This window comes from Salmo trutta, chromosome 2 (genome assembly GCF_901001165.1).
Source record: "Salmo trutta chromosome 2, fSalTru1.1, whole genome shotgun sequence".
Taxonomy (NCBI): Eukaryota; Metazoa; Chordata; class Actinopteri; order Salmoniformes; family Salmonidae; genus Salmo; species Salmo trutta.
The window spans coordinates 51,754,843-51,769,312 of NC_042958.1; the positions used below are offsets into that span (position 1 = coordinate 51,754,843).

Consider the following 14,470-nt stretch of genomic DNA (forward strand, 5'->3'; position numbering starts at 1 on the left):
TGGGAGGCCCCGGTGCACAACTGAGCAAGAGGACAAGTACATTAGAGTGTCTAGTTTGAGAAACAGATGCCTCACAAGTCCTCAACTGGCAGCTTCATTAAATAGTACTCGCAAAACACCAGTCTCAAAGTCAACAGTGAAGAGACGACTTCGGGATGCTGGCCTTCTAGGTAGAGATGCAAAGAAAAAGCCACATCTCAGACTAGCCAATAAAAAGAAAAGATTAAGATGGGAAGAAGAACACAGACACTGGACAGAGGAACTCTGCCTAGAAGGCCAGCATCCCGGAGTCGCCTCTTCACTGTTGATGTTGAGACTGTTGTTTTGCGCGTACTATTTCATGAAGCTGCCAGTTGCCAGTTGTCATTTACAACATTAACAATGTCTACACCGTATTTCTGATCAACTTTATGTTATTTTAAAAGACAAAAAAGTGCTTTTCTTTCAAAAACAAGGACATTTCTAAGTGACCCCAAACTTTTGAACGGTAGTGTATGTGCATCATTTGGAAAACACAGATTTATCATTGAGAAACTCAATTTGAGTAATCCTCATTAAGCTACAAAAGTATCTCTTCTCAACCTTAACATGTGTTGCCAATACAACAGAACAGGTGAACCGGAATTACATTTACTCTCACGGGAGTTCAAAAAGAATGATCGAAAAGCCAAACCAATACTAAGCCACACCTCCAGTCTTCTGATCTGACCCGGTGGATCATAGCTCACTAACCCAACTAGGGGGGTGGCAGGTAGCCTAGTGGTTAGAGCATTGGGCCAGTAACCGAAAGGTTGCTGGCTTGAATCCCCGAGTTGACAAGGTAAAATCTGTCATTCTGCCCCTGAACAAGGCAGTTAACCCACTGTTCCCTGGTAGGCTGTCATTGTAAATAATAATTTGTTCTTAACTGACTTGCCTAGTTAAAAAAAAAAGTTAAAAATAACCGAGTGTGTGTTCTGTCCACTATTTACCCAGCATGGTGTTGAGTGTATATTGGCCTACGGTGCGCTCGTGGATAATTCCTAGGCTCTGATTCCTGGCACCACTTCTCTCTCTCTCTCTCTCTCTCTCTCTTTCTCTCTCTCTCTCCATCTCTCTCTCTCTCACTGGTGTTCATTCATTCAGGTGCGCAGCTGAATGAAGATTGCCAAATGTGGGTCAAGCTGGAGCCATTCACAAAACAAAACATAGGCTACTTGCATAAATGTCATGAATTGTCTGCATGTTAAGCCAATACATGTATCTTAAGTATTTATACAGTTGATTGAATCACTTGAATGATTATGTTAAAAGACCGTAAATCCAGAGTGCGCCATATGTAGGCTATTATTTATAACATAAAAAAACACGTGCTATAAATCTCAAAGGTTCTTCGTAGATCCTTTTGAGGAACAATACAGGTTTTTGGGGGGTATTCTGGTTAGCCATAATCTATTGTTAACATTACTTATTATGTTATTATTATGTTGTTAATTGGCACAAGGCTATACCTGAGGTTTTCACAAGACACCACAACTAGCCATTGTCACATTTATCATGTAATGGCATAACACAACCGATTAGATAAACTGGAATAACACTCTCACAAAAAGAGCCGAGCACCACCTCCCCCCTAAATATTCGCCTGAGCCACCCCTGACCCTACATTTGAATTATCACTCAAATAGAAAATAAATCCCTTTAAGAAATGCTAAGAACCATTGAAGGGCTCAACAGATTCTTTAAATCATGATGGTTCCACATAGAACCATCATCCGTGTAAAGAAACAAATAGAAGATGAACATAAAAACGATAAATAAGCCAATCTCCCGAGGTGCCCGTGGGACACACTGTAACGCACCACATACAAGCGGGCAGGCGGTGCACGCAGAGAACGGCATCCCGCATCAACCCCTCTATTCAGGCTCCCGTGGATGTTATGTATGTAGGCTAGGCAAGTTATGGCATGTAGCCTAACGCGTGTTTGATCACTGCCTTCTAGTGACAGGTCTCCTAAACGAGAATAACCAAAGAAACGATGAAGAACTTAGATGAAATAAATCACTGAACAGTCATCCAGCCAAAGTAATGTCTGCCGTTAACTTACTGAGGTGGACGCGGGCGGCAGCTCCATCAGGCGATGCGCGCTGACAGAGCTGATGTTCCAAGGCGCGAGAGACGGGTCTTGCGTGGGGATGCTGTCCGCCTTGACTGGCGAGCGCGAACTCATTCTTGCCAAGTGTGTCAGTCAAAATCTAGAGAAATAGAGACAGAAAGGAAGGAGGGAAACCCGTTATTAGTAGAGTGCTCTGCTTCAGTCCTCTAGCCACAGCATCACGACCCTGTCTCCCATACACACAGAACAGATTGAGACCGGGGAGTGAGAAAGCACTCACAGTCACTCACTAACGCTCTCTCACTCTCTTTCACCCTCACCCCCTCTCTATTTACACGTTCACGTGCGCCTCCGCCATGTGAAGAAGTGTCCCAAAGCTGTGAAAATGATGTAGGGAGCCAGGACTAGACCCTCTGATGGCCACTTCTATCCAGCCAACTGCAAAGTGGAATCCCATAAGGTAGGGATAATTAACTAGATTCAGCTGAGGGACGGATGGATTCAGCTGTTGTTGCGTGGATGGTGAGGGGCCGGATCCAAAACTACAAATAATTTGTAGACTGCAAATTGACCGCTAGAAGCCCAAACACATATTATATTTGACTAAAACATAATATCAAACCTTGCTTACATTTGTATATTATCATGTGTCTCTCGATTACGTGTGGGAATACTTGGGAACATATTTATTAAATTAAAATCATTAGGAGCTGATTTCCTGGTGTTTTTAGTGTCTTTTATGTCCAACAATAAAAAATAAAAATAAATTGTATTTAATTTTTTTGCTCAGAAAACTTGGGAACCCTGCCATAAGGCATTATGTTATTTTTTAGGTCATTGTTGAGTTAACACAATTTAAGCATCCCTAATTATATGCCACATGTATTTGTTTATGTCAGATTTTGAGACTTGATACATGTAAAATATGAAATACCTCCCAAATAAAATATTAAACTGTTACTGAGGTGTAAATCTTGTAAAACGACAGGGGGGATTTGTTCATTTGAATTTCATGCCGTTTTATTCCTATTTAGAAATGAAACTTGAATTACATCATTTAAACCACTAGTGTGTCCCGAATCGCTACTCTGAAGTCATCCTCTGATTTTGGTCAGCAACAGGTGACAACAGAAGGACCTCTGAACGAGTTGGTATGGGCTAGGAGGTGTTTTGTGATTCACTGATACAGAATGTGGTGATTAATTTAATCTCTCCCCCCACTGGCTCTGTCAGTTTAATTTAACTAGAGTAATTGTAAGGGAAAGGAATAGTAATCACAATTATAAATAATAATAGTCTCCCTCCTCCACCCCTCTCCTCCCTCCCTCTGTCTCTGTAGGGAGTTTGTAGAAAACACAAACGCTACACTCTAAAAAATGATGGGCTAAAAACAACCCAATTTGGATTAATTGGTAACCATGTGCTGGCTAAACAGTGGACAGAACACACGCCGGGTTACTTTGACCGAGCCAGGCTTTTTGGATTAGCCAAACATGGGTTAATTTAACAATCAGTAGTTTTTTTAACCATCAGTGGGGTTGACCCAGCAGCTATGTTTTTTTATTATGTAATCCATATGTTATATTCAGGAAGTGCGGCCTATTAGGGGCATAGCTTTCAATTAGTTATTTTTGGCCACCCGTGAGAGTAAACATAATTCCTGTTCATCATGTTAAATTTGTACACTGCAAGTTATACTTTCCCTTGTATATTTTTGCACATTACATATTCTAATCTAAATTTCACATTATTATTAACATATGCTGACACTGAGATACAATGTTAGGATGTGTATTATTTACATATCCAGACATTAGCATATGGAACTCAAACGCTTGTGTAAACTTCATCAAAGAAATACTTCAGGATTTTGCCAATGAAGCCCTTTATCTATTTCCCCGGAGTCAGATGAACGTGTTGATACCATGTTTATGTCTCTGTGTCAAGTATGAAGAAAGTTGGAGGTAGTTTCGTGAGCCAGCGCTAACTAGCTTTAACACAATAACTGGAAGTCTGTGGGTATCTACCAGCACACTTTTATAGTGTATGATGTATGGATGTGTATGTGTTCCCATTGTCTGAACCTTTCTCCAGTATGTGTGCTGTGTGTACGTGTGTGTGTACGTGTGTGTGTACGTGTGTGTGTGCGTGTGTGTGTGTGTGTGTGTGTGTGTGTGTGTGTGTGTGTGTGTGTGTGTGTGTGTGTGTGTGTGTGTGTGTGTGTGTGTGTGTGTGCGTGTGTGTGTATGCGTGCTGTGTGTGCGCTGTGTGTGAGTGAGCGAGTGTACGGTACATATAACATAGACTACAGCAATCGGTAACGCAGGCGTGTATTGTAGTTGGTAGATAGATTAGTGTTGTTGTTAATGGCTCTGTTGTTTTGTCAGACCCCCGGACCCAGACCTGATCCTCTTACAGTATACAGCACATTTCACACACACACGCACGCACGCAAGCACGCACGCACACACACACACACACACACACACACACACACACACACACACACACACACACACACACACACACACACAAAATGGACTGCGGTCAGCGCTAAGCAGCTGATCAACATTACCCCGAACCCTCTGTCATGAGACTGATAGACCTACAGAGTTCAAATCAACTGAGACTGATTTATAGGCATATTTACTCAGAAGAGTAGTCACATCGCAGACATTCACAGATGAATGAACACACACACTGAGATGCATCACCTAGAGGTCTTCCCTGTGGCTCAGTGGTAGAGCATGGTGTGTGCAACGCCAAGGTTGTGGGTTTGATTCCCACGGGGGGCCAGTACAAAAAAAAAAAAAATTATGAAATGTATACATTCACTACTGTAAGTCGCTATGGATAAGAGTGTCTGCTAAATGACTTAAATGTAAAAAATGAGGTGGCAGTTTAGCTAACCCTTCCCCTAACCCTAACTGTAACCCAATTCGCATAACCTGCTACGGACATTTTTCTAACCTTTGTCATTAGTTCTCCTGACCACCAATGTTCTCTCCAAATTATCCTTTGTTGTTGCTACGCAACAAGCAACCTGGTCTCAGAGAAAGATGTATAACGTACAATACTATACATCCTCCAAGATGTATGGTAAATCTTCTTCAGGCTAGGGTCTATTTTTCTCCACTTCCTATCTGACTGACGTGCCCAAAGTAAACTGCCTGTTACTCAGGCCCAGAAGCCAGGATGTGCATATAATTGGTACCATTGGATAGAAAACACTTTGAAGTCTGTAGAAATGTTAAAATAATGTATGAGACTATAACACAATTGATATGGTAGGAGAAAATCCAAAGAAAAACCAACCGGAATCTTTTTTTTGAGAGCCCATGCTATTTCAATGGAAAGCTATGGGTCCTATGCATGTTCAGCTCCCAGATTGCAATTCCTATGGCTTCCACTAGATGTCAACAGTCTTTGTTCAAGGTTACAGGCCTGTTTCTTCCCAAACAAGGAAGAATTTTGAGTTTTGGTACAGGGAATCAGAGTTGGAAATCAAACGCGCAATTGCTAATTTAGCTTTTCTATTAAATTAGACGTCTTTCCGTATGAAATATTAGAGTTTAATTAAGTTTTAGGGTACCTGAGGATTAAATAGAAATGTATTTTGATTTGTTTTAACAAAGTTTAGCGGTAGCTTTTTGGATTGCTTTCTCTGCATGTTGAACGAGTGGATTACTCAAATCGATGGCGCCAACTAAACTGACTTTTTGGGATATAAATAAGGATTTTATCTAACAAAACGACCATGCATGTTGTAGCTGGGACTCTTGGGATTGCAAATCAGAGGAAGATTTTCAAAAGTAAGTGAATATTCAATCGCTATTTGTGATTTTTCGAAGCCTGTGCTGGTTGAAAAATATTTTGATGTTGGGCGCCGTCCTCAAAACAATCGCATGGCAAGCTTTCGCTGTAAATGCTATTGTAAATCAGACAATGCAGTTAGATGAACAAGACTTTAAGCTTTTAACCAATATAAGACACTTGTATGTACCTAGATGTTTAATATCCATAACTTTTATGATTATTTATTTGAATTGCGCACCTTCCAATTTCACCGGAAGTTGTCGACAGGTGTCCCGCTGACGGGATGCCTAGCCCTTACGACATCCAATTCGTATTCTATTGTATGACCAGGTAAGACATATAATACTATACATCCTATAATTCAGATGATATTGTGCGACCACTATTCCATTCATAATGTAACCTAATGTAATGTAATATATCATACTAAATGGAGGGTCATATTTACATACCAAATCCTACGAAATGCTCTCAGACCAGGTTGCAGACATAGGCAGGAGGCAGACAGTCAGAATGAATGCTTCTTTAACAATCTTTTCTTGTTTAAAAGGGGGTTACAATATACTATACTGAACAAAAATATAAACACAACATGTAAAGTGTTGGTCCCATGTTTCATGAGCTGAAATAAAATATCCCAGAAATGTTCCATACGCACAAAAAGCTTGTTTCTCTCATATTTTGTGCACAAATTTGTTTATATCCCTGTTAATGAGCATTTCTCCTTTGCCAAGATAATCCATCCACCTGACAGGTGTGGCATATCAAGAAGCTGAATAAACAGCATGATCATTACACAGGTGCACCTTGTGCTGGGGACAATAAAAGGCCACTCTAAAATGTGCAGTTTTGTCACACAACACAATGCCACAATTGGTGAATTAATATGTAAACCAAAACATACAAGAGGAATAAATGAGACACTTCTAAATATGTAAATACAAATAAAGCAGACGAGGGAAATAAAACAATTACCAACAAAAGCAGTGGCCCCTCTGACCTCTGACATCCATGGGGACCCCACTCTGGGAGTTGGGCTACCATAGAAACAGAACCCATAGAATACATATTACAGTGACTAGGTCATAATGTAGGTCTCCAACTCTGACTGTGCAGGTTTTAGTTCCAACACCTAATTCGGGTAATCAAGGCCCAGAACAAGGATCATGATAGATTGTGATTGATTATATCTGAATCAGCTATGTTAGTGCTTATGTGTTAAAGGTCAATTGCCCATTAGAACCAACTTCTCTGGTTTTAAACAGCCTATGTGGCACCGATATGAGTCACAACATTAATTTTAGTGTTATAATTGTCTAAAGTGTAAATAGTTTCATTTTGATCATAAAGTCCATCTCGTCCAAAACCAGATTTTTGTAAGTGAGTTCGTCACAACTTACTGGAGAGTTGGGTATGGATTACTTCCATTTCCACTTTTTCCAATGATGCCCAATTGCACAGAGACAACACGTTGACAACACATAGCCCAACTCCCTGCGAGTTGGGCTACCATAGAAACAAAACCCGCCGCCAGCTGCCATGTGGACATTTGTTATCAAGACTGCATAAGGGTGCAACACATGCACATTTCACTCGGTAAATAGGACAATATTGCCAGATGGCCAGGAATGGATTACATCCGACTAGCTTCTACTTGGTCTGTCAACCATCAAACCTGAGACTGCTGTGTTGTTGGTAAGTAGATACATTTTGTTTATAGGTCAGCTGGCTAGTTACACGTCGTTATTTTATAGGGTATGCCGCTATGATACTAGGCTATGATACTGTGATGTAACTAGCTAAATACATAGCCTCTCCTTAATGTGTAATGTGAGAGGAAGATTTGCATAGCTAACGTTGCACCGGAAGACATGCTTGACCCCTGCTAGCTAACTAGCTCATAATCAAGCAGCAAACCTGATGACATTTGATGCATGTTGCCAGCTTGTGTTACAGGTCTCAGGCATAAGACCAAGAAAACAGATAGTGTTCCTGTAAAACAGGAAAAATAATGAGACAGAGAAATTGGTTTTGGTCTTCTCTCAGTTGAATTTAATAAAAAAACATATGAAAGTTGCAACAGGGTCAACTATCAGGGTCAACAGTATCATTCATTCTCAATATCCATGCAAAAATGTTTTCCCATTCCATATTCATTCCCTTAAACCAATACATAACTACAGCTATTCAAAAAGAATAGTACAAATGACATACCTGGTATGTAAAAATCACCAAATTGTTCATTTGTCCAACACATCCCAGAATACCCACTATAGTAGTGTAATTACATATGCTACTCAAAGCTATATATTACAACTTACAATGAATGACTCCAGCTATCAGTGCACAGTTAACAATAAAATGCATGAACAGCTAAACCAGGCTAAACATTGCAGGGCTAACTAGCGTTAGCAAAAGGGTAGGCTAGCTAGCGCTTAGTATTATTAACCTACCAGGGTGTTTACAAACACTACGGGAACAAGATCATGCACATGTATTGATCACATTTTTACTAATACTGTAGATTTTTATTCTAAAACAGGTGTGGCCGTATCCATTGGATGCAGTGATCACAATATAGTGGCTATATCCAGGAAAGCCAAAGTTCCAAAAGCTGTTCCTAAAATAGTATATAAGAGATCATAAAAAATGATGTGGATGATAATAACAATATTTGTTGGTCTGATGTGATTAATAAGGAGCATCCAGACACTGCACTTGATACATTTGTGAAATTGCTTCTTCCAATTATAGATAAACCTGCACCTGTTAAGAAACTGACTGTTAGAACTGTTAACAGCTTCAGTCTGGTTTTAGACCCCATCATAGCACTGAGACTGCACTTGTGAAGGTGGTAAATGACCTTTTAATGACGTCAGACCGAGGCTCTGCATCTGTCCTCATGCTCCTAGATCTTAGTGCCGCTTTTGATACCATCGATCACCACATTCTTTTGGAGAGATTGGAAACCCAAATTGGTCTACATGGACAAGTTCTGGCCTGGTTTAGATCTTATCTGTCGGAAAGATATCAGTTTGTCTCTGTGAATGGTTCGTCCTCTGACAAATCAATTGTAAATTTCGGTGTTCCTCAAGGTTCCGTTCTAGGACCACTATTGTTTTCACTATATATTTTACCTCTTGGGGATGTCATTCGAAAACATAATGTTAAATTTCACTGCTATGCGGACGACACACAGCTGTACATTTCAATGAAACATGGTGAAGCCCCAAAATTGCTCTCGCTAGAAGCCTGTGTTTCAGACATAAGGAAGTGGATGGCTGCAAATTTTCTACTTTTAAACTCGGACAAAACAGAGATGCTTGTCCTAGGTCCCAAGAAACAAAGAGATCTTCTGTTGAATCTGACAATTAATCTGGATGGTTGTACAGTCGTCTCAAATAAAACTGTGAAGGACCTCGGCGTTACTCTGGACCCTGATCTCTCTTTTGAAGAACATATCAAGACTGCTTCAAGGACAGCTTTTTTCCATCTACGTAACATTGCAAAAATCAGAAACTTTCTGTCCAAAAATGACGCAGAAAAATTAATCCATGCTTTTGTTACTTCTAGGCTCGACTACTGCAATGCTCTACTTTCCGGCTACCCGGATAAAGCACTAAACAAACTTCAGTTAGTGCTAAATACGGCTGCTAGAATCCTGACTAGAACCAAAAAATTTGATCATATTACTCCAGTGCTAGCTTCCCTACACTGGCTTCCTGTTAAGGCAAGGGCTGATTTCAAGGTTTTACTGCTAACCTACAAAGCATTACATGGGCTTGCTCCTACCTATCTTTCCGATTTGGTCCTGCCGTACATACCTACACGTACGCTACGGTCACAAGACGCAGGCCTCCTAATTGTCCCTAGAATTTCTAAGCAAACGGCTGGAGGTAGGGCTTTCTCCTATAGAGCTCCATTTTTATGGAATGGTCTGCCTACCCATGTGAGAGACGCAGACTCAGTCTCAACCTTTAAGTCTTTACTGAAGACTTATCTCTTCAGTAGGTCCTATGATTAAGTATAGTCTGGCCCAGGAGTGTGAAGGTGAACGGAAAGGCTGGAGCAACGAACCGCCCTTGCTGTCTCTGCCTTGTCGGTTCCCCTCTTCCCACTGGGATTCTCTGCCTCTAACCCTTTTACAGGGGCTGAGTCACTGACTTACTGGTGTTCTTCCATGCCGTCCATGGGAGGGGTGCGTCACTTGAGTAGGTTGAGCCACTGACGTGGTCTTCCTGTCTGGGTTGGCGCCCCCCCCTTGGGTTGTGCCGTGGCGGACATCTTTGTGGGCTATACTCGGCCTTGTCTTCGGACGGTAAGTTGGTGGTTGTAGATATCCCTCTAGTGGTGTGGGGGGCTGTGCTTTGGCAAAGTGGGTGGGGTTATATCCTGCCTGTTTGGCCCTGTCCGGGGGTATCATCGGATGGGGCCACAGTGTCTTCTGATCCCTCCTGTCTCAGCCTCCAGTATTTATGCTGCAGTAGTTTATGTGTCGGGGGGCTAGGGTCAGTCTGTTACATCTGGAGTATTCTCTTGTCTTATCCGGTGTCCTGTGTGAATGTAAATATGCTCTCTCTAATTCTCTCTTTCTTTCTTTCTTTCTTTCTCTCGGAGGACCTGAGCCCTAGGACTACCTGGCATGATGACTCCTTGCTGTCCCCAGTCCACCTGGCCATGCTGCTGCTCCAGTTTCAACTGTTCTGCCTGCGGCTACGGAACCCTGACCTGTTCACCGGACGTGCTTGTTGCACCCTCGACAATTACTATGATTATTATTATTTGACCATGCTGGTCATTTACGAACATTTTAACATCTTGACTATGTTCTGTTATAATATCCACCCGGCACAGCCAGAAGAGGACTGGCCACCCCTCATAGCCTGGTTCCTCTCTAGGTTTCTTCCTAGGTTTTTGGCCTTTCTCAGGAGTTTTTCCTAGGGAGTTTTTCCCAGCCACCGTGCTTCTTTCACATGCATTGCTTGCTGTTTGGGGTTTTAGGCTGGGTTTCTGTACAGCACTTTGAGATTTCAGCTGATGTACGAAGGGCTATATAAATAAATTTGATTTGATTTGATTTAAGGCTCCATGGATTGATGAGGAAATGAAAAACTGTATGGTTGAAAGAGATGGGGCAAAAGGAGTGGCTAATAAATCTGGCTGCACGTCTGACTGGCTGACTTACTGCAAATTGAGAAATTATGTGACCAAACTCAACAAAAAGAAGAAGCAACTGTATTATGAGGCCAAGATCAATGATAGAAAGAATGATGGAGAAAAACTTTGGAGTATTTAAATGATGTTATGGGCAGAGACATATTCAACTCCATCTTTCATCGAATCAGATGGTTTATTTATCACAAAACAATTTGATGGTGCAAATTATCTTAATGATTACATCATTGGCAAAGTGGCCAAACAAATGCAGGAAATACCAACAACGAACAGTGAGCCATCTTACTCATGCATAAAAACACAAATAATGAAAGAAAAACATTTTAAGTTTGAATTTTGTGAAGATAGTTTGGGAGAGGTGGAAAAATGATTGCTTTTGATCAATAACGACAAACCTCCTGCCATTGACAACTTAGATGGGAAGCTACTAAGGATGGTAGCTGACTCTATAGCCACACCTATCTGGAGGAAGGTCTGTCCTCACGCCTGGAGGGAAGCCAAAGTCATTCCGCTACCCAAGAGTGGTAAAGTGGCCTTTACTGGTTTTAAAAGCAGACCTATCAGCTTGCTGCCAGCTCTTGGAAAACAGTTGGAAAAAAATGTTGACCGAATACAGTGCTATTTCTCTGTAAAACTAATTAACAACATACTGTCAGTATGCTTATAAAGAAAGGCACTCAACATGTAATGCACTGACACAAAATGACTGATGATTGGTTGAAATAAATAAAATGGTTGATAACTTATCTGTTATGGCTTTTCAACCTCTGCCATATCGTGGATTCAGAACTATCTATATAATAGAACGGAGGCTTTTTTAATGGAAGCTTCTCTAATGTCAAACATGTAAAGTGTGGTGTAACGCAGGGCAGCTCTCTAGGCCCTCTACTCTTTCCTATTTTTACCAATGACCTGCCACTAGCATTAAACAAAGCATGTGTGTCCATGTATGCTGATGATTCAATCATGTATGCTTCAGCAACCACAGCTAAGGAAGTAACTGAAACCCTTAACAAAGAGCTGCAGTCTGTTTTGGAATGGGTGGCCAGTAATAAACTGGTCCTGAACATCTCTGAAACTAAGGTTATTATATATTATATAAGTTCTACACCTCAGCTGAATCTGATAATGAATGGTGTGACTGTTGAACAAGTTGAGGAGACTAAATTACTTGGTGTTACCTTAGATTGTAAACTGTCATGGTCAAAACGTATAGATTCAATGGTTGTAAAGATGGGGAGAGATCAGTCTGTAATAAAGAGATGCTCTGCTTTTTTGACATCACACTCCACAAAGCAAGTCCATCAGGCTGTAGTTTTATCTTATCTTGATTACTGTCCGGTAATATGGTCAAGTGCTTAACATTGTTAAGCTGCAGCTGGAGAAGAACCGAGTGGCAGCTCTTGCTCTTAGATGTAATCAGAGGGCTAAAATTAATACTATGGATGCCAGTCTCTCTTGGCTAAGAGTTGAGGGAAGACTGACTGCATCACTTCTTGTTTTTATAGGAAACATGAATGTGTTGGAAATTCCAAATTGTTTGCTTAGTCAACTTACACACAGAACTGACACACACACTTAACCCACTAGACATGCCAACATTGGTCTCATGGCTCTGTACAGTATTATACAGAGCCATGAGTGCATGGAACTCATTGCATATCTCATATATCGCAAGTGAACAGCAAACCTGGTTTCAAAAAACAAATATTGCAACACCTCACGGCACAAAGCATCTCGCCCATGTGACCTACTTGTTGTCTGTATGTACTGACACGTATGTGTAACTCATTACATGTTCATGTTTTCAAATATATGTCAATTGTAAAGTCTGTTGTCTGTAATGTATTTTTCATTATGTGGTGGACCCCAGTAAGACTAGCTGTTGCCTTTGGCATCGGCTAATGGGGATTCTAATGAATTAAATAAAAATTACAACTTTTCTCTATGGTAGGAGCTGGGTCGATCGGTAAGTCAGGCTCCTTCATGACCATTATCTGTGATGAGAGGGGCCTTGAGCTGATTTACTGGCGCTTGCAAACACCTCAGAAGGTCCAAAAGCTTATTACTAATAAGACAGGACTTCACAAGTGTTTAGTAATACCAAATACATTTGCCTGTACAGGAATTTGACTCAGTGAAGTATTGCCACAATAAACAGAATATACAGACAGAAAATAAGCAGAATATACGTACAAGATAACACCACCCTTTCACTCATCAACTCTACCTTGTTTTTCTACAGATCAAGGACAGGTGAGAGGCTTTGGTCATGGAGTCCTCTTACTGAAAGATGGGTTGATACTGATGTCTGAATTTGTAAAGACCTAGTACTCAGCATGAAAATGATACAAGATACATCTATTACTTTTTGTCATTATTGAATCGGATGGTACTATAAACGACACACACACACACACACACACACACACACACACACACACACACACACACACCATACAGGATTTATGACTACTGACATGTTTGGCAAGGTAGCCCCAGCAACACCAGGCAAAATGTTGATAGGTACAGTATCTGTACCGGCTGTGAATGACAAAAAAAGATGAAAGACAAGTATATATATTTGCAGAACACTGCTTCTACTGTATGTGAAGGATGGTCTATTCTACATGGAACTGTTACACGTTAAAGTTATCTTTAGAATATCTACATAAGTTCAGCAATTGCATTCTTCTCATATTACTCTGTGGGCTACTCCGTATGCGGCCGATTCTGACCCAAGTTATTTGTGACCTACCGCCTTGATTCGGTCTTATGTAGCAACATTTGAATTTCTGTTTTTTACCTTGGACAAAAGCAGAGACACAGAGTTACAAAATGGTATATCATACACTGCATTTGAGGAACAATGGGAAAGTCATTCTGCTTTGAAAGTTGATAAACTTGTAAGCTCAGTTTTGAGAAAATGGCCTTTAAATGTGTTGGTACCTACTGGAGAGCTCTCCTTTGTCTACACTCATTCAGTATTGTTCACACCCTCTTAAGCCAGCCCCACCCATCTCTTTAAGGATTCACATGTGAGGTCATGTGCTAAACAGCGAGTAGTGTAGTAAAGATTAAGACAAAAAATGGTAGTAGCCTACAATAAGGAAAAATTCCAGGTAAACAGAAAGTATCCAGATAAAAATATTTTATAAATATTAGATGATGCTTTCCCAGACACACTTGTCTAAATTGATGGGTCATGTGAAAGAAATGCTATAACCCCCAGCCACATCTTGCTAAGTGGATGGGTCTCTACAGAAGGTCTAAACGGTACAGTGAAATGGTTACTTGCATAGTAGCAATATCAAAAACAGTGTCAATATAAATAAAACAATATACAGTATGTACAAGAACAATAACGATATCAGTGATCAATG

The 14,470-nt window shown here is 40.7% G+C and overlaps 1 protein-coding gene across 2 annotated transcripts in view; it reads right to left on the reverse strand.

Annotated features, from left to right (window-relative positions):
* LOC115156804 (melanopsin-A) overlaps positions 1-2,605 on the reverse strand; it is a 48,456-nt gene extending 45,851 nt beyond the window's left edge. The window contains exons 1-2 of one of the 2 annotated variants that reach the window (XM_029704513.1): positions 2,432-2,605; positions 2,088-2,235 (exon numbers count right to left, since the gene is read on the reverse strand). In XM_029704513.1, the coding sequence (XP_029560373.1) occupies positions 2,088-2,210 (123 nt within the window). In that variant the 5' untranslated portion in view covers positions 2,211-2,235; positions 2,432-2,605. Of the gene's footprint in view, positions 1-2,087; positions 2,236-2,416 lie in introns of both variants that reach the window. The other variant, XM_029704505.1, reaches the window with a different exon arrangement.
* Between the last annotated feature and the right edge of the window lie 11,865 nt (positions 2,606-14,470).